General features: G+C 37.0%; 2 protein-coding genes across 2 annotated transcripts; one reads left to right on the forward strand and one right to left on the reverse strand.

The window, feature by feature from the left end:
* Positions 1-1,226: 1,226 nt before the first annotated feature.
* On the reverse strand, positions 1,227-5,555 carry LOC306850168 (kelch-like protein 10). Its single transcript, XM_079385634.1, has 7 exons — positions 5,034-5,555; positions 3,775-4,200; positions 3,439-3,636; positions 3,096-3,245; positions 2,283-2,399; positions 1,842-1,933; positions 1,227-1,684 (listed from the first exon to the last, which is right to left on the reverse strand). The coding sequence occupies exons 1-7, from the start codon at positions 5,541-5,543 to the stop codon at positions 1,552-1,554; spliced, it is 1,626 nt and encodes a 541-aa protein (XP_079241760.1). The 5' UTR covers positions 5,544-5,555; the 3' UTR covers positions 1,227-1,551.
* Positions 5,556-12,481: 6,926 nt separating this feature from the next.
* Positions 12,482-18,259, forward strand: LOC306850461 (NLR family CARD domain-containing protein 3-like; the record flags this gene model as incomplete). The annotated part of the gene is made up of 6 exons (XM_079386113.1): positions 12,482-12,630; positions 12,887-14,821; positions 14,901-15,071; positions 15,276-15,437; positions 16,375-16,421; positions 17,310-18,259. The coding sequence occupies 6 exons, from the start codon at positions 12,482-12,484 to the stop codon at positions 17,840-17,842; spliced, it is 2,997 nt and encodes a 998-aa protein (XP_079242239.1). The 3' UTR covers positions 17,843-18,259.
* Positions 18,260-19,355: the final 1,096 nt, after the last annotated feature.

Below are 19,355 nucleotides of genomic sequence, written 5' to 3' on the forward strand. Positions count from 1 at the left end.
ACACATTCAGTACAACTGATGATGTCCTTATTTTATGAAGTGCTAAAATGCCTTTATAATCTTTATTGTTTTCAGAAGTCTTCATAACCGACACTGCAAAATATTATTCATTCTCGATTGTTTAATGTACTACAAAAGTTACCTTACCTTACCATCTGGCGCTACGGACCCAGTGGTCCATGAACTCTACAACCATCCTCTTCCATGCTTGCCGCTCGAAATTGTGCCGCAGCCCTGCACTTCTCATATCCCTCCTCATTGCATCGGCCCATCGGCTTCTAGGCCTTCCCCTTAGCCTGGTACCGAAAGGCTGTGCCCCGAATACTCTCTGTGCCAGTCGTTCCTCTCCCATCCTTTGAAGGTGCCCATACCACCGGAGGCGCTGAAGTCTAACAAATGTTGATAGTGATGCCTCCTGATACAGTGCTTCTCATTCCTTCTGTCCACCCTCATTCACAGGTCCAAATATTCTCCTTAGTACTTTCCGCTCAAACATATCCAACATGTCTGCAGACTTTTGGTTAAGGACCCAGGTCTCACTGCCATATGAGACTACAGGTCTAATGAGGGACTTGTACATTCTGAGTTTGGAGGACCATGAGAAACTACGGCTTTTAAAAAGGCTACTGAGGGCAAAGTAGCTCCTATTCCCAGCAGTTATCCTTCTCTTGATCTCGCCAGTCTCAGAGCACTCAGCATTAACAGAGGACCCCAGATACACAAAGTTCTGTACTACCTCATATTCATGTTCACTTAATTTGAGGGCTCTCCTTCCTTCTGGATGTCCATAAAAAGGGAGACAATGCCATCTGCAAGAACTACAGAAGGATCAGCCTTGTGTGTGTAGCATACAAGGTATTGTCTATAATGCTGTACAACCGTCTAACACAATTGCCGAACGTCTGATAGGAGACTATCAGTGTGGTTTCCAAGCTAATAGGTCGACCATTGACCAAATGTTTACTCTTCGACAGATGTGTGAGAAAGCTTGGGAGTTCGGAGTCACAACCTGGCACTTGTTTATTGATTTCAAAGATGCCTATGATAGTGTCCACAGAAGGTTCCTATACAAAAGTTACATAAAGTGGTATTTCCATGTGTCTATTATGCCAGTAATAAAAACATCGCAAACTATGTGGGAGTTAAATCAATCATACACAATGCATGATCATATAAAAAAATACCAAAAGTTATTCACTGGTCACTCTGAAAGACAGTCAATTACAGTGATTATTAAACAGTTTATTAACACAAAACATTTTACTAAACATAATTCCCAATATTAGACCTTGCATTTTTGCTCATTTACTGTCATCTTTATCACACAAATGTATCACTTCCGGTTTGTTAAGATTCAGATTTTGTTGTCATTTAGAAGCTTTTATCCAAAGCAACTTAGTACAATAATACTGGATCAATACTGGGACAACAACTGAGATAATTCTTTGTTTTTCCACTTGCAGTTAGAATACAACCTAATTTTTTGATTGCATTTATTCATGTGACACATCACAGGTGCTGTGAGAAGGTCAGAGTGCTGCTGGAAGCAGGTCATTCACTGTCAGACTCGTCTTGAATCTGGACTGCGTCTCGTTGGGCAGCATATTGTGCCATGTTAGGTAATCCTGATATAATGCAACAACTCAGAGCACTGCGGAAAATTGCCATTTCATTTGCATCAAACCTGTGTGGAAAACAGAAAACAGGCTGAGAATGCAAAGAAATATACATTCAAGTTTTATTCAGTGTTCATTCATTTTTTTGTGCAATTACGCCTCATTTAGAGGCATTAGCTCATGCAGTGTGAAATTGTTTTGGGATTTAGTGTTTGTGGATGTTACCATTCATTTGTCTTCTCATCGTAGCACTCCGCATCAGATGTTGTGCTGAATCCATTAAACCCTCCGACAACAAACAACTGATCATCAACTACCTGGATTTTGAAGAAGGTATAAAGGAAATTAAATAATGTTCTGCTAGTATTTACTTTTATATGAATATGTCTTAGTATTGATGAAACACTTCAATGAAACCTAATAATCCACAACATAGAATTTCTTGACTCTTGAAATTAGGAAGATGTTTTCATAGTCAAACACACTTGGCAATATTGATTCATTCTGACATTTCCATGAAGCCTTCTAGAGTTATTTAGATGCAACTTTACACTTAGTGTCAATATGGGACCAATACATATTCCCTACAGTCATAATTACCAAATCATACTTGTAATGTTATTTAATAGTTTCAGCAAATACAAATAATAACTGTCCACATCTCACCTCAATGCCAAAGTTACTGCGTGGATTGTACATAGATGCAATATCACACCAGGTGTTAGTCAGTGGGTTGTAGGTTTCTGCACTCTGCAAACGACTGGCACCATCGAAACCACCAACCTTTAAAAAATATATATATTTTTTAATTTATGCATTCTATGTTTTTGTATGCACATTCATGCATGCATTTACACACACACAACCTTTAAAACTGTGCTTCCATGTAAGGATTATTACAGTTAACTAAAACTCTTTTAAAAATTGTTCTTGAAATAAAATCAAATATTTAAAAAAATTATTATTAAAACTTATTTTTTTCAGATAGTTTAGCGAGGCAATATTTCTCATTTTTCTCATTTCTCGTTTAAATTGAGGTACTAAAATAAACTAAAACAGAAATAAAAATTATTAAAACTATATAGACATAAAAAACTTAATTTAGTTTAACTTGTACTAAAATTATGTACAAAAAATAAAACTGAAAAAATTATGTATTTAAAAGTCACTATCAAGTGACGTCACAATTATTTGTATAGCGCTTTTAACAATGCAAATTGTGTCAAAGCAGCTTTACATCAGCTGGATATAAAGCTGTATCAGCTTTACAGTATTTAGACACGGAAATAGTGTCGAAATGTCATGTTACAAAAAAATCATGTTACTATATAGACAAAGATATATTTCAATAACAAAAAAACTTGACAAAAAACTAAAATAATATCTGAAAATACATCTAAAAAAAATATGAATAAAATAATAGTATAATAGTATGTCAATGATTCTAAGATAACAGTGATGTGTGTGTTTAATGCTCACAGCATAAACTAGATCCCCGTAAGCAATCACACCAACACCACTGCGGCGGCTTCTCATGGGAGCGATGAGAGTCCACTGGTTTGTGTCAGGGTTAAAGCTTTCAGCTGAGAAGAGACACTCTGTCCCAGTAAAACCACCACAGATATAAACCTGCCAAACACACACAATATAATATGCATGATGTTCATGACTAAAGCCTTTCACGTAACTGTGTTTACAACAGACAGTATATTTAATACGGTATTCTGTTTCTTATTTAAATGAACATTCTTGTGCTATACTGTATTTCTACATTTTCAGTTTCACCCGTCCTGTTTTACAGGTCACGGATGATTGTTCTTACCCTGCCCTGCAGTGAGGTGGCACTGGCATCACTCCTCTGTTCATTCATGGATGCGGTCAGTGTCCACTGGTTGGTGTCAGGATCATAGCGTTCTGCTGATTTGAGCCGTCCATGTCCATCAAAGCCACCAATGGCATAAATGAACCCATCCAGAACAGCAACACTAATATAGCATCGCCGTTCATACATGGGAGCCACCTACAACACAACACGGGTTTAACATTTTTTTGGCATTTAAGTCATTGTCTATACATATATCAATACACTAGCTCATTGCTCTTTTCTATCATGTTGATAACTTTCAAAAGTTACCTGTTGACCTACAACATTTCTCACCTCATGCCAAGTTTGAGTGATAAGATTGAGTTTCCTGACACTGTTAAAATACTCCACACCGTCATAACCACCAACACAGTAGACAAACTCATCCAGGACAGCTGTGCCATGATAGGCTCTGGGACGCTCATCCTCAAGAGTCACATTGACCCAGCGGTCTGCATTTGCATCATATGCCTCGATCGCATTGGAGGGACTGCCATTGCTCCATCCTCCAATGGCCAATAGGATCGCAGAGGGCAGACGTGGGCGTGTCAGTTGATGTATGAGCTCTAAGCTGATGGGTCCATGTACATCCATGTCAAATTCAAACAAAGCCTTCATTGCATTGATGATAAGAGGCATGCAGGCTTCATTCTCCATCACCAGTGCATTGCTCTTTACATTATTGATGAAGTAGTCTGATGTCATCAATCCCATTCGAACCTGAAGCACAGTGAAGAGAGTTTCAACTTTCAGAATTGCTAGATTGTTGCAAGGCAGTTGATACGGTGTCCAAAGTGCTTGCAACATTACAAAATATCTTTTTACTCAGTATTTTTGTCTTGTTTCTAGTACAAATATCTAACCTTTCTAAAATCAAGATGCATTTAACAAAACAAAGACAAATGATTTAAGATATTAAATCTTGTTTTATGAAAAAATTATCAAATTTAAGCATGTTTATGCTTAAAATAAGAAAAATATCTCTCAGTGGGTCTCAAGAAAAATAAACTTATTTCAAAAGTAAAACAAGAATATTTTTCCTTCCTCCATTGGCAGGGTTGTTATATTTAACAGAAGCTAAAATGATCATTACTTGAAATCAAATACAATTTATTATTTATTTCAGCTGTGAAGGCAACATCATTTAGTTTAATTTAATGTACTGAAATAATAAAAGTAATAAAACTAACTAACTAACTGAATAAATAAATAATAAAAAACTATATAGGATTATTTAAACAAAAAACACAGCAAAATTACTGAAACTAAAATTAAACACAGAAATAAAAACCAAATTCAATATATTGATAAAAATTATAATATATTTTTCTTGTTTTAAGCGTAAACTCACTTAATTTTGTTAATAGTTTATACTGTTTAATACACAAGACTTAATATCTTAAGTCATTTTCCTCCTAAAGTAAATTTATCCTGATTGAAGACTTTTTAAATATTTGTATTGGAAAACAAGACAAACATACTAAAAAAAGAGTACAAGAAAATAAAAACTTTTTTGCAGTGCAAGCTGTTGAAAGATAGTTTCTCTGTCTTACCTTTGGCAGAAGCATGGCGATGTGTTTCCTCCTGCTTTCAGGTGCGTAATCAATCCAGTGGAGCACGGCTTCAAAAACCACCTCCTCCTGTTTGACATTCAGCTCATCCTTATCAATGATCTCCTCAAGCTGTTCCAGTGAGAGCTCCAGGAACTCCTCAGATACTTGCAGAACCTCCTCAAAGTGCTGCAGGATGTAGAGCTTTGCTTTATGGCGGAGCTTTGAGCAGGAGTGAAAATCCTCTGTAAACATGCAGATGCCAATGCAGTTCTCTGGACATAAGCGTGACTCCAGGAACTGACAGCAGGCATCTACAAGACCTGAGACTAAGAACTGATCAGCTGCCACTAAGAGCTCCAACACATTCTCTTCTGTAATGAAGACAGATCCTGTGTAAGCATACTGAATAATAAGAGACCAGATGTTTCGGGACATTCCTGGAATATCATAGAAATGTTCTGTTGTTCTGCTCCAATTAGTGGAGAAAAGAACCCTGCAAATAACAAGCATTATTAGTATTTGTGTTACACACATTAAAATAATATTATTTACAATTCAATTTCAGACCAATTTTTGCAAGTAGAGAAACTTTGAAATATATGCTGCTTAAATTAATGGTAATTTCACAGATAATGTAATTTGTAACATATCATATATTAAATTTAACATGCTGGATAAACCTTCTTACAATTCCATTAAATGAAGAATTAAATTTCAAGAAACATTTTTATCTAAATATGTCCATGTGTTCTGCCAATACACTCATTCCTTTTTATCCATTTATACATTAGACATCTTAGGCAGTTTCAATGTTATTGATGAAAAATAGGTAGGTCTATATAATTAATTATTTCTTCTAGATAGGCTACTTTGTACACAGTTGCAGTTTAAATGCTTCTGCTCACCTGAAATAAGGACTGCAGCCACACAAGATGATCTTGTGCACTTGAAATACTCTGTCATTTGCCCTGATGATCAAGTCAGTGTGTTCACCCAGTAAACGTGCTTCATCAAACACGTTAAAAGCTGTAGGACTGATGTTCTCCATTTTTTTTACTAGCTGTTGGTCTTCAGTAAATGTATGCAGTCTTCTCATCTCAAACTATGATTAAAGTCTCAGGACTCTAGAGTTCTAGAATATCTTTGTGACATCATAGTGGCAGAGTTTGAAGATGCTCTATGTTTTTTTTATTAATTTGTGTCTTGGCCTTAACATTTAGCTTTTGCATCAAAAACCAACATTAAGTTTTCTTTAACGATTAATAATAATTAACCACTTCATTTTTAACTCAGTGACCAATACAATTATATTAAGAGATTAAATAATTTAATATGTGCTAATTTGCATAAATGTCTAGTACAAAAATCTAAACACTGGATGATGTCAGTTTCAAAATTCTTGTTTACTTTTTTTGACATTAGAGCCAAAGGTTTTTACAGAGGGAATTTTGGGTATGTCATTTTCTGTCACTCCATAATTCAGAAAATGCTCAAAGAACAGGCTAGATTTTTAACAATTTTGGGGAGGGATTAAAATGTATATAATCAAGCAAATGATATATGAACAAATCCCTCTGTAAAAACATTCAGGATATAGACAGGAATAAAAATGTAAAGTTTGGTGTGTGTAAGTGCTACTGAGATTTATGGCTCAGTTAAGGGGAAAACTCATTTTGAGAAAACTTCCTTTAAAAGTATTGTGATTGAAATCTAGTGACACAGATAGATAAAGTGCTAGAAAAGAAACACTAGTGTCTTTTGGATGTTTTCTTTCCGCTGGTCTGAAAACACTATGAAAAACCAAAAAGCCCAAAATCTCAAATTTGACCAGTGCATGAAAAAAAGATCCCCTTAATCTAATTAATTTATGATGGTGTTTGGATGAACACTGACACATCTGGTTATTTCTTTTCATTCGTCCAGTGGATAAACAAACAAATATATATTATAAAAATAGACAGAGAAACAATAAATGTATTCAAATATACATTACAATTATAGCAAATGAATAAAAAATTCAAATAATGAATAAAACACAAATATAACAAATACATTAAATTATACATTAAAATGCCCCATCGGGACAAGACCACGGGAATCAGATAAGCCCTTTACACAATCTGACATGGCTGCGGTTGAAATTGAACTGCGGGTTTCGTCTGGACAGAGGAGAACTGGCCCCCCCCCCCCGACTGAGCCTGGTTTCTTCCAAGGTTTTTTTTCTCCATTCTGTCACAGAGGGAGTTTTGGTTCCTTGCCGCTGTCGCCTCTGGCTTGCTCAGTTAGGGACAATTATTATTGGAGACAATTTCTAGCGATTATCGTCAATTTGTTTTCACCTTTTTTGTTAAAAAATTATGTAGGAAAATTAATAGATTAATTTATGACAAGAGTGCATCTGAAAAATCTACATCATAACAGGAGTTCTGACCTTTGTCCCAGACAGTCTTCTTAGTTGCCTTTTTCCCGATCACACTTTAGAAAGCATAAGAAATTATATATCAGTTGAAAACTTAAAATCTCAAAATTCATCATTGAAACCCATTTTAAAATCAGACATTGCATTACCATGGAAATGGTACATAAAAATCATGTTACAAAATGTTATAAAAGTTTGAATAGTGCTCTATAATGTCTATGTTCAAAACTGTGAGTGACAGTTAAGGGGTTAATATATCTAAAAGTTTTCTTCTTTTTCTTCTGCTCAGTAACATTAAAATTGAACAAAATGGCAATAATACAAGAACTAGGTAGGTTAGCTGATTATCTTAAAACTCAATAAATATCGCTGTCAGTTCATACTGCTTTTGACACTTTATTCCATATTAACTCTGCAGACTTGTAAAGGATATTATAGCTGTTACACAAGGAAACAGGGTGTCTGACATATTAAATGAAAACGTAAAACACAAAACAGTCCAAGACAAAAACATTGAAATCACCTTCTTCTGATCCCAGCCACATAAGAAACAAAAAAATAAAAAGGTAAATAATACTTTGATAATAGGGGTGGGCGATATGGGAAAAATATCATATCACGATTTTTTTTTTTTTAGAAATATCACGATTTTATCATGATTCTTTGTCATGTTAGTTTTACTATTTTGGTTTTACAAGTTGTGTGAGCATTACAGCCAAACTAGAAAGACAAAGATGCATGGCAGATATTTAGGCCAAACTGGGCGAAGATAAAAAATGTGTCATTATTTTATCTTTCTTATTAAAAAATAAGAACAAAGATACACATTACAAATACATATAATATACAAATAAAACAAGTGCTTTATTTTCAGGTACAATAGGTGTATTTAGCAGAGCATTCAATGAAATTGAATGAACAAATATAAAAATAAAACACTAGATAGACTGATTCCTAAAGCAACTGTATTAAAGTTTTTCAGTCAAGAGTAGTGAGTGATTTTTCTCTTTGCGTTTTGTTGTTTTGTTAACGTTAAATGAATAGTTCCCCCAAAAATAAATATTCTGTCATCTGTCTGTCAATTTTGTCATAATGTTTTATTTTTATACCATCATTTACTCAAAAGTTGTTTTAAACCTGAATGAGTTTCTTTCTTCTGCTGAACATAAATGCTATTTTGAAGAAGGTGGAAAACCAAACAGTTGCTGGTCCTCAGTGACTTCCATAGGATTTTTCTTTCCTATCAAAGTCAATGTGGACCAGCAACTGTTTGGTTACCCGCATTCTTCAAAATATCTTCTTTTGGGTTCAGCACAAGAAATTAATAGAGGTTTGGGACAACATGTGAGTGAGTAAATAATGACAGAAATTAAATTTTAGGGTGAACTATCCCTTTAATGACAGTCGACAGCATGTTTAGTACTGTCCCTTTAAGAGCTGCACGCATCTAATATACAGGCACGCATCTGTTTCTCTCTTAACTATTTACTTTTATTGTAGGAGATAACCAACTGAGTCTGTATGTAAACCTTGTGTGTTTTGACAGTATTAGCGCAAAAGATAAGTTAGTTGAGTAATCAGGCGCTGTTAGACAGGGTTTTTAGTGCGCGTGCTTCAGGTGTATGTGCTCAGAAAAAGCGCACGTCAGACCAGCGCGCGAATGAAACATTTAACCAGCAAGGCTTGTGTGCAAATAATGTACTTTTGCGATCGCGAATAAGTGCAGTGTCCTGTCAGAGTAACTCTACTGCTGTGTGTCGTGTTGTACAGTATATAGAGACGGAGGCGCCAGAACTGTATTTGACATAAGGTGTGCTGTAGCACGATACTACGATATTTCTTCAAAAGCAGATCGTGGAGACAAATCGTCATATCGCACACCCCTATTTGATAATATAGACTTGTTTCTAAATAAGTGTTTCTTTCAGACTTGAGAGGAACATAATAGGCTACAGCTTGCCAGGAACATTAGCTTATAACTTCATTTCATTCCAACCTGTCATTTCGTATCACTTTACTGCAGAGCTTCTTGACATTTTCTGTAAACTGTAGATATAAATGAAAGTATTTCAAGACATGTTGTTGTCAGCCTAGCACAGGTAAAGTGAGAGCTGTAAACACACTTTTGTGTTTGTATTTGGATTCGATTTGAACATACTCAGAAATGAAGAAAACCACTTTACCTGTGCAGGTGTTGTACACACACCCAACATTGATTTCCTCTCTAGCTGGTGAATGTTTAACCAAGTTCACCTGTTTGTCAAAAGTGAAACAACAGACTCCATTTTGTATAAGGAAAAACATGAACAGCATCAGGAGAGAAAAGCTGTGAATAATGTCAATCAGTTAGAGAACAGATAATTTTATGCTGCTATCTAGAGACAGAATGGATTGATGAACTAAATGGAGTTTGTGTTTGATATTCTTCATTGTTGAGACAGAGGCGTAAATGTTTATTCATTCTCATGCAATGGTAAATCAGTATGAATCGGCATGTGCATATATTTCTATCCTACTGTAATGTAAGAATATTTTCAAAAGCTTTCGTCTTTCTACTAAGACTTTTACTTACTCTTGACTGTGTCTATGTCTTAGATTGATTGTAGGAGACATTTCTGAAACTGTTGAAGTGGGATTTGAATTGAACAGCTCTTCAGGGACTATTCATCCAAAGCTTTGTGGCTCAGGGAATGGTCGTGTTCGTGAGTCTAGAAAAGTAGCCTATAGTTTGTTTTATTACATATTTCAATATTGTGTGGCATAAGAATTCTTAAATAAGTTTCCATTTTCATTATTTCTCTTATGAGCCTTAGTCAATTCAGTTGTCTGTTTCTACAGCACTGCATGTAAAATGAATGTGTCTATGAGAAGAGAGAGGAGGAGGTGGATGTTCACACACATAAAGCAGCATCTCCAGAACCCAGCTGTGTGTCTCTGAAGATCGACAGATTCATGATGAAACTTTGAATTGTAGTGGTGGAACAGCGACCTGTAGAAGTGAGTATAAATGTGATTTAACCACTGTACTTTTCATGTTTCACGTGACATTTCAGGATATTGAATAATGAGAATTATTATGTAATGTTGTCTTTTGAATATTTGTTAAAGGGTTCCTATTATGCTCTTTTACAAAGTCTTGATTTTGTTTTGGGGGTGTACTAGAACATGCTCTCATGCTTGCTGGTTTGAAAATCGCATTATTTTTCACATAATTTACATTACAATACCTTTCTCCCCAGCCTGAAACAAACGGTTCGATTAGTTCCGGGTTTGATGAAGGCCCGCCTTCCGAAAAACAAAATGTGTTGTGATTGGTTAGCTGCCCCAGTGCGTTGTGATTGGTTAGCTGTCCCAGTGCATTGTGATTGGTTAGCTGTCCCAGTGCATTGTGATTGGTTAGCTGTCCCAGTGCATTGTGATAGGTTAGCTGTCCCAGTGCATTGTGATTGGTTAGCTGTCCTAGTGCATTGTGATTGGTTAGCTGTCCCAGTGCGTTGTGATTGGTTAGCTGTCCCAGTGCGTTGTGATTGTTTAGCTGTCCCAGTGCATTGTGATTGGTTAGCTGTCCTAGTGCATTGTGATTGGTTAGCTGTCCCAGTGCGTTGTGATTGGTTAGCTGTCCCAGTGCGTTGTGATTGGTTAGCTGTCCCAGTGCGTTGTGATTGGTTAACTGTCCCAGTGCGTTGTGATTGGTTAGCTGTCCCAGTGAATTGTGATTGGCGAACAGCTTAGACGGTGTTTCAGTATTGCCCCGCCCCTTGCCAAAACAGCAAGTTAGTCAATATTGCTATATCAATTCAGACCCCGAGAATATTGAACAAGAGGATCGTGCAGAAACCTTTGCACGCACAGATATTGTGAGACATATTAAAGTGGTACATTTACATTTACATTTATTCATTTAGCTGACGCTTTTATCCAAAGCGACTTACAATTGCTATATATGTCAGAGGTCGCACGCCTCTGGAGCAACTAGGGGTTAAGTGTCTTGCTCAGGGACACATTGGTGTCTCACAGTGGATTCGAACCCGGGTCTCTCACACCAAAGGCATGTGTCTTATCCACTGCGCCACCACCACCCGCTGTTGTTGTTGTTTTTGTGGCTAAATCATGTTTTAGATAGGATGTCAACAACAGCTTAAAAATAACTGCATTGACATGCAGATAAGTGCAACGGTAATAAGTATTATGTTTATTGTTCTTTAATTGTTCTTTAATTCTGTTGTTTAATAAATAAAACATTATAACATGAATTGCACTGAAACTGTTTTACAGTTGAATTTATTTATACCATAGTCCCACAGATTTACACTATTTGTGGCCGCACAATATATGCAAATTAATTCTATGCCAGCAGGAGGCGCTGTTGGAGCGGAAGAGAGCGAGGTTTCTCCGGTAACGCTGTACACAAAACAGAGCTCTGCTCACAAACGCTGCTTTACCAGACATTACATGCAAGATGAAATGAAAACGACATCCATAATTTTCTGAAAACAGTTGGTTTCCATCAGAAATACAGTGATATAAAAACACCCGCACTGGGTTTCGATTTTGAAACGTGCAGTGCTCAACCAAGCGTTCCTCCCACCCCCCAACCATTCAAATTTCTGTAGGCGGGATTTACAATTTGTGATGTCACAAATACAGGAAAACAACTTTGTAGTCCAAACGAGCCTTTCGTTGTAGTTCTTGAAAAGGGATTTTTTAAAAACGAAATATCGCCCTTTGGAGTGGACTTTGAGATTTGTAACTTTGTAGATCGGTTTATGCCCAAACATACGCACTACACACTAACTAAAATTCAAAAAGTGAAAAAGCACAATAGGACCCCTTTAATAGATGACTTGGAGTGTACACACTCAGTTCGTTTTCTATCATCATATAACATATAGGAGGGAAAGAACAGAAATGCTGTAAAAAGTTGTTTTTTTAAATAGAAGATGGTTTATATCAGTAAAATATATTAGAATATCCTATTAAAGCATCAAAAATTATTTATTTATTGTTTTAATACTGAACTGCGTGTAAAATGAGTCTCTGTGAGAAGAGAGAGGAGGAGGAGGATTTTCGCACGCATAAAGCAGCATCTCCAGAACCCAGGTGTGTGTCTGTGAACAGTGACACATCCATGGATTATTCACTTCAGTTCAGTGATGGAGCAGTGACCTCTGACCCTGAGTGAGTATAAATGTGATTGAACTGCTGAAGTGGAACTTCTAATGAAACATTTGTAAAGATTATTAATCTTCAATGAGGAGTGGAAGATTGTGCAAGATTGTTATATTTTGTTATATGAATGTTATTTTAGACCTGACAGTTCTGTGTGAATGTGGCATTATTTAAAATTAGAACTGATGGAACATTTGAATAATTTTCTCTATTTTAATGAGAGAGGGGTTTCACAGTGCTTCTGTTCAACTCACTGTTTTTGCAGAGAGAAAAGAAATGATGTCATAAGTTTAGTGATGTTCTACCTGTCTCGCCTCATCTCGTACTGTCGGACAATCCTGGGGTGGCACAACTCAGATAGAGCCCTGCAGACACGCACACTGCTGGAGGAGACTGCAGATCTTCAGCATGATTCTCACCAACCAGTAGATGATGTCCTGCAGAGACTCAAAGATCAACACAAAACCAGCATGAAGAATAAGTACAAGAGAGTAGAAGAGAATCAAACCTTCCTGAAATGTATCTACACACAGTTCTACATCACAGAGGGAGAGAGTGAAGGAGTGAATGAAGACCATGAGGATTTACAGATGGAGAAAAGACCCAGAACACAAGACACTTCATTCTGCTGCAATGACATCTTTAAACCTTTGCATATGCCAGGATGTGAGGAGAAAGACAAAATCAAGACTGTTCTTACTAAAGGCATTGCTGGAATTGGAAAAACAGTCTCTGTGCAGAAGTTCATTCTGGACTGGACTGTGGGAAAAGCCAATCAGGATGTAGATTTCATGTTTGTGCTTCCATTTCGAGAGCTGAACTTGATTAAAGATCATCAGTACAGTCTTCACAGACTTCTGCTGGACTTTAATCCTGAACTCCAAGATCTGGACTCAAAGATCTATGAGGAGTGTAAATTTGTGTTCATCTTTGATGGTCTGGATGAAAGCAGAATTACACTGATGTTTTCAGATGATGAGAAGGTTTGTGATGTGAATGAGTCTTCATCAGTGGGTGTGTTGATGTCAAACCTCATCAGAGGAGAGTTGCTTCCCTCTGCTCTCATCTGGATCACCTCCAGACCAGCAGCAGCCAATCAAATCCCCTCAAAATACATTGACCGTGTGACAGAAATTCAGGGATTCAATGAGCTTCAGATGGAGGAATATTTTAGGAAGAGAATCAGTGATGAGCATCGCGCCAGCAGAATCATCTCACACATTAGAAAATCAAGAAGCCTCCACATCATGTGTCACATACCCGTCTTCTGCTGGATCTCAGCCACTGTGCTTGAAAACCTCCTGAAACAAGATGAGAGTGCAGGAATCCCTCAAACTCTGACTGAAATGTACATCCACTTCCTGCTGACTCAGATCAACATGAGGAATCATAAGTATGATGAGAGAGATCCTGAGAAACTCCTCAAGTCCAACAGAGATGTGATTGTGAAACTTGGTGAACTGGCTTTCAAACAGCTGACGAAGGGCAATGTGATGTTCTGTGAGGAGGACCTGATTGACAGTAGCATAGACGACACTGATGCCTTAGTGTATTCTGGGATTTCTAAGGAGGAATCTGTGATTCATCAGAGGAAAGTCTACTGCTTCATTCATCTGAGCTTTCAGAAGTTTCTAGCTGCTTTATATCTGTTTTATTGCCATGTAGAAAAGAATAAGGAATTCCTGAAGTTGTTTCTAAAGAAAATATATCACTGGTACAGTCGGGAAAACTCTCTATATGAGCTACTAGAAGCAGCAGTTGATAATTCCTTACAGAGTAAAAATGGGCAGCTGGATCTTTTCCTGCGGTTTCTGCTAGGCGTCTCACTGGAGTCCAATCAGAGACTTTTACAGGATCTACTGACACACACAGTGAACAGTTCAGAGACCACTGAGAGAATCACACAGTACATTAAAGACAAAATCAAGGGTGCTGAACGTCTCTCAGCTGACAGATGCATCAATCTGTTCCTCTGTCTGCTGGAAATGAAGGATCAGACTCTTTACAGAGATATTCAGGAGTTTGTGAAATTAGAGAATAACTCAGTGAATCAACTATCCCCATCTTACTGCTCAACAATAGCCTACATGCTTCAGATATCAGAGGAGGTGCTGGATGAGTTTGATATGAAGAAATACAACACATCAGATGAGGGTAGAAGAAGACTGATACCAGCCGTGGTGAACTGCAGAAAAGCTCTGTGAGTATTATTTTACTGACCTGGTCAAGTAAATTGAAATGATGCTTGTCAGTCATTTGAATTTAATCCTCTGTTATAGTCTTGCAGACTGTAGCCTCACTGATCAGTGCTGTGAAAGTTTGTCTTCATCTCTACAATCATCAAACTCACTGAGAGAGTTGGACCTGAGTAACAATGACCTGCAGGATTCAGGAGTGAAGCTGCTCTCTGATGGACTGAAGAGTTCACACTGTCGACTCAACATACTGAGGTAGGAATAACTGTTACATCTCCTCCAACACTGACACGGAGTTAAAAAAACTGAACCTATAGAGTTGCTCCAGGTGAACTGAACCTGTAGTCAGTGATCTGGGGATGAAAGTGCTACAGAAATCGGAAACACTCCAGTCTCAGATGAAGTGATGTTGAGTGTTTGTGTTTGTGTCTGTGTGTGTGTGTGTGTGTGTGTTTGTAGATTATCTGGCTGTATGGTGACAGAGGAAGGCTGTTGTTTTCTGGCTTCAGCTCTGAGTTCAAACCCTTCACACCTGAGAGAGCTGGATCTGAGCTACAATCACCCAGGACAATCATTAGTCAAGCTGCTCTCTGATCCAAACTACAGACTGGACAAACTCAAGTATGTTCAACACTAATAATCATCCTGTCATGTGTAAATGTGTGCAGTATAAAGTCAGTGAAAACTCATATGTATATAGATCCCTGCATGCAACACATATACTGTGTTTCCCATACATTGATTTATTTGTGGTGGTATATTGTGTATATTTACATTTACATTTACATTTGTTAATTTAGCAGACCCTTTTATCCAAAGCGACTTACAACTGGGGAATACATCAAGCGATTCTTAAAGATCTTAAAGAGGCAAATAGACACAGGAAGTGCTTGTAATAATAATACGTTTCAAGTAGGGCTGCACGATATTTTGCATGTGATAGTCATGCACATCTCGTCAATAAGCTATGCAATATCACGTTCAAAATCAAATGCGATTCATCTGCGATTATGAGCGCGAATTGCGTAGCTTGTCAGTGAACTACGGCTCTGTGTATATAAATGCCGCTCCATCTGAAAGCAGGTGATGGAGATTTACCACTAATCACAGAACCGTCTTTACTGACCAGATGCGCATGACTATCGCATGCAAAATATCATGCAGCCATTGAAAAATATTTTTCTTCATTTTCTAAATTTACTCTTTTGTGGACTTGGGTATTCCTCTTCATCTTTAGCTTTGTAAAGTTTTGATTTTGACAGATTCCAGCACATCCTTTATAAGCCCTTTGTGAGATGTGACAAAGAATTTCCTACAGAAACTATTTGTATTTGTTTGTTGTGTGGAATTTAGCTGGTTTTAATATCTCATTAAAGGTGGAAAAAAATGATTTAACGTGATTTTTTACATCTCAAATACCTGAAATTTTAACAGGGATGTTCTGTTATTCAGATGTACCCTTATAATTTTTTTTAGATATAGATTTTTCTTTAATTTAACCAGTTTATTTTTATATAGAATCTTCATTATGTAAGTGTGACATCTTTTGTTTTTACAGTGTGGATCATAGAGGAAAGTTCAGGGTTACAGCAGGACCACAGAAATGTAGGTCATGTTTATTTAGCTGTCTGAATGGTGAAATTGTATAGACTTCAATATAACTTAAAAAAAAAAAAAAGAAGAATTAAAAAAAAATATATATATATATATATACACACACACACACACACACTGAACAAAATAATAAACACAACACTTGTTTTTGCCCCCATTTTTTAATTTAAGCACTTTTATCTCGGCAAGCACTCTTTTGCCGAGATAATCCATCCACCTCACAGGTGTCGCATATCAAGATGCTGATTAGACAATGTCCACCAGAGCTGTTGCCCGTGAATTGAATGTTCATTTCTCTACCAAAAGCCGTTTCCAAAGGCGTTTCAGAGAATTTGGCAGTACATCCAACCGGCCTCACAACCGCAGACCACGTGAGTGAAGTGCCCACTAAGACAGATTTATACAGATTTGTGAACAATATTTGAGAGAAATAGGCCTTTTGTGTACATAGAAAAAGTCTTATATCTTTGAATTCAGCTCATGAAAAATGGGGGCAAAAAGAAAAGTGTTGCATTTATAATTTTGTTCAGTGTGTATATATATATATATATATATATATATATATATATAAGTCTATGCAATTTGGCCATTTTTGGCCCCTAAATTTGGTACACACACAAGTATATACAGTACACACACAGTCTTCTGTTGCATCTATATTGAAAGAACAATGTTTCTGTTCCCTGATCCCACACCTACCAAAACCTTACAACTAACAAGAACCTTTGTATTGTTGAGTTAAAATTAAATAACTATTTAGTCACTTTATTAAGTATTTGTACTGTGGAGCTTGTTAGGAGATCCTCACAACCTGTACACACCTTAAATATTGTTGTTTTTTTGTTTTATGAAGTTTATCATTTCTTTTCTTGTGTTCAGATATCTGCGATCTCACTCTGGATTTAAACACTGCAAACACTCGACTCGCTCTGTCTAAGAGTAACAGAAAGGTGATTTATGTGAAAAAGAAGCAGCCCTATCGTGATCATCCAGCAAGATTTGATGAGTTTCAGCAGGTTCTTTGTAGAGAGAGTCTGACTGGACGCTGTTACTGGGAGGCTGAATATAAAGGGAAGACTGATATATCAGTGACATATAAAGGAATCAGCAGGAAAGGATGGGATGATGACTGTTGGTTTGGATATAATGAAAAGTCCTGGAGTCTGAACTGTTTTAACGACAGTTTCACTGCCAGACACAAAAATACAAGCACAGTCATATCTGCCCCTTCAAGTCACTCTAACAGAGTAGGAGTGTATCTGAACTGGTCGGCTGACACTCTGTCCTTCTACAGCGTCTCTGACACACACACACTCACACACTTACACACATTCAACACCACATTCACTGAACCCCTCTATGCTGGATTTAGGCTTGATTGGGGCTCCTCAGTGTCTCTGTGTGAGATTTAACATGCTTCCTGTGAGAGACAGAGTTGACAACACACTATCATTTCCTTTTTCATCAACTAACAGCTGTATAGATTTAATGGGGGAAGTCGTGGCCTAATGGTTAGAGAGTCTGACTCGTAATCCAAAGGTTGCGGGTTTGAGTCTCGGGCCGGCAGGGATTGTAGGTGGGGGGAGTGAATGTCCAGCGCTCTCTCCACCCTCAATACCACGACTGAGCAAGGCACCGAACCCTCAACTGCTCCCCGGGCGCCGCAGCATAAATGGCTGCCCACTGCTCCGGGTGTGTGTTCACGGTGTGTGTGTGTTCACTGCTGTGTGTGTGCACGTTGGATGGGTTAAATGCAGAGCATGAATTCCGAGTATGGATCACCATACTTGGCAGTATGTCACTAAATAAAAAAAATTGTTCTAATATGGAAACGTGTTTTTTTTTTTTATACACATTTGAATGCAGCTCAACAGGAGTTTTTCTTTCTGAGTCTCTGCTCGCCATCTTGAGGAAGATTTAGTTTCTCTCTCACAGGAAACAGCTCTTAGCAAGTGCTTGCTCTGTTACTATAGTAACTGAGGGTCAGTCAGAGCTCATCTTCTAAGCACACTTCATTACAAATGTTAAAGGCAGTGGAGCTCTTCTTACACTAAATGTGGAAAGCTGATGTCTCTTCCTGATCACTCATTCTCACGATCACAGTTTAAGAAAACCCATGTCAGATTTAATCTTTGTGGGACACAATGATCAGGAGGGTTTGGAAATCTCTCATAGATGCAGGCAGAGCTTCAATACATTCAATGATGAATTTGAGTTCAACATTATTATGCACTGATATTTACTCTCAAATTATGAATTTTACCCTGTTTATTCCAAATACCTTTTTAAATTAATGACCAATAAAATGTGTTTTCAACAAACATTTATGTTCATCACCCATAATTCAAGATCACGTGTCAGGTATTTATTTTAATCATTTGTAAATTTAATACCTAGCAATGCTGCTGTTTTATAAATTAATGTCAAGTCAAATTGTGGGACATGGATAATCGGTGATATTTCAAGGTCAAATGAGTGTGTGAATCCAGTGCAGTATGTTAATCTCACCACCTGAGGGCTCTGGCACCTGCTTATTAAAATGGACTCCTAAGTGCCACACAATTCAATATATTCTTGTTAGGTTTTTATTCATCACTTGATATTTGATGTATTGATAATATTTCAGTTATATATCAATGTTAATCTTTTTAGATAGCATGAATATATAAGCACAGAGAACGTCTGAGCAAATATCTCAAAGAGGTATTTTAAATATATATCAAATATCTCACAGAGGTATTTTATTTTATACAGTCCTTAAGCATATAGGCTATGTGCCTGAATTTCTGTTCAATGTGATATGCGATATTTATGTTTTCTCATTGCAAAGTTTAATATCAATTTGTGTATCTGTATTTATATGCCTGATTTCTTTTTGGAGATGTTTTCATAATTTAAGGGGAATGTGGATAATCTTGCAATAAG

Source organism: Barbus barbus, assembly GCF_936440315.1.
Source record: "Barbus barbus genome assembly, chromosome: 30".
Lineage (NCBI taxonomy): Eukaryota > Metazoa > Chordata > Actinopteri > Cypriniformes > Cyprinidae > Barbus > Barbus barbus.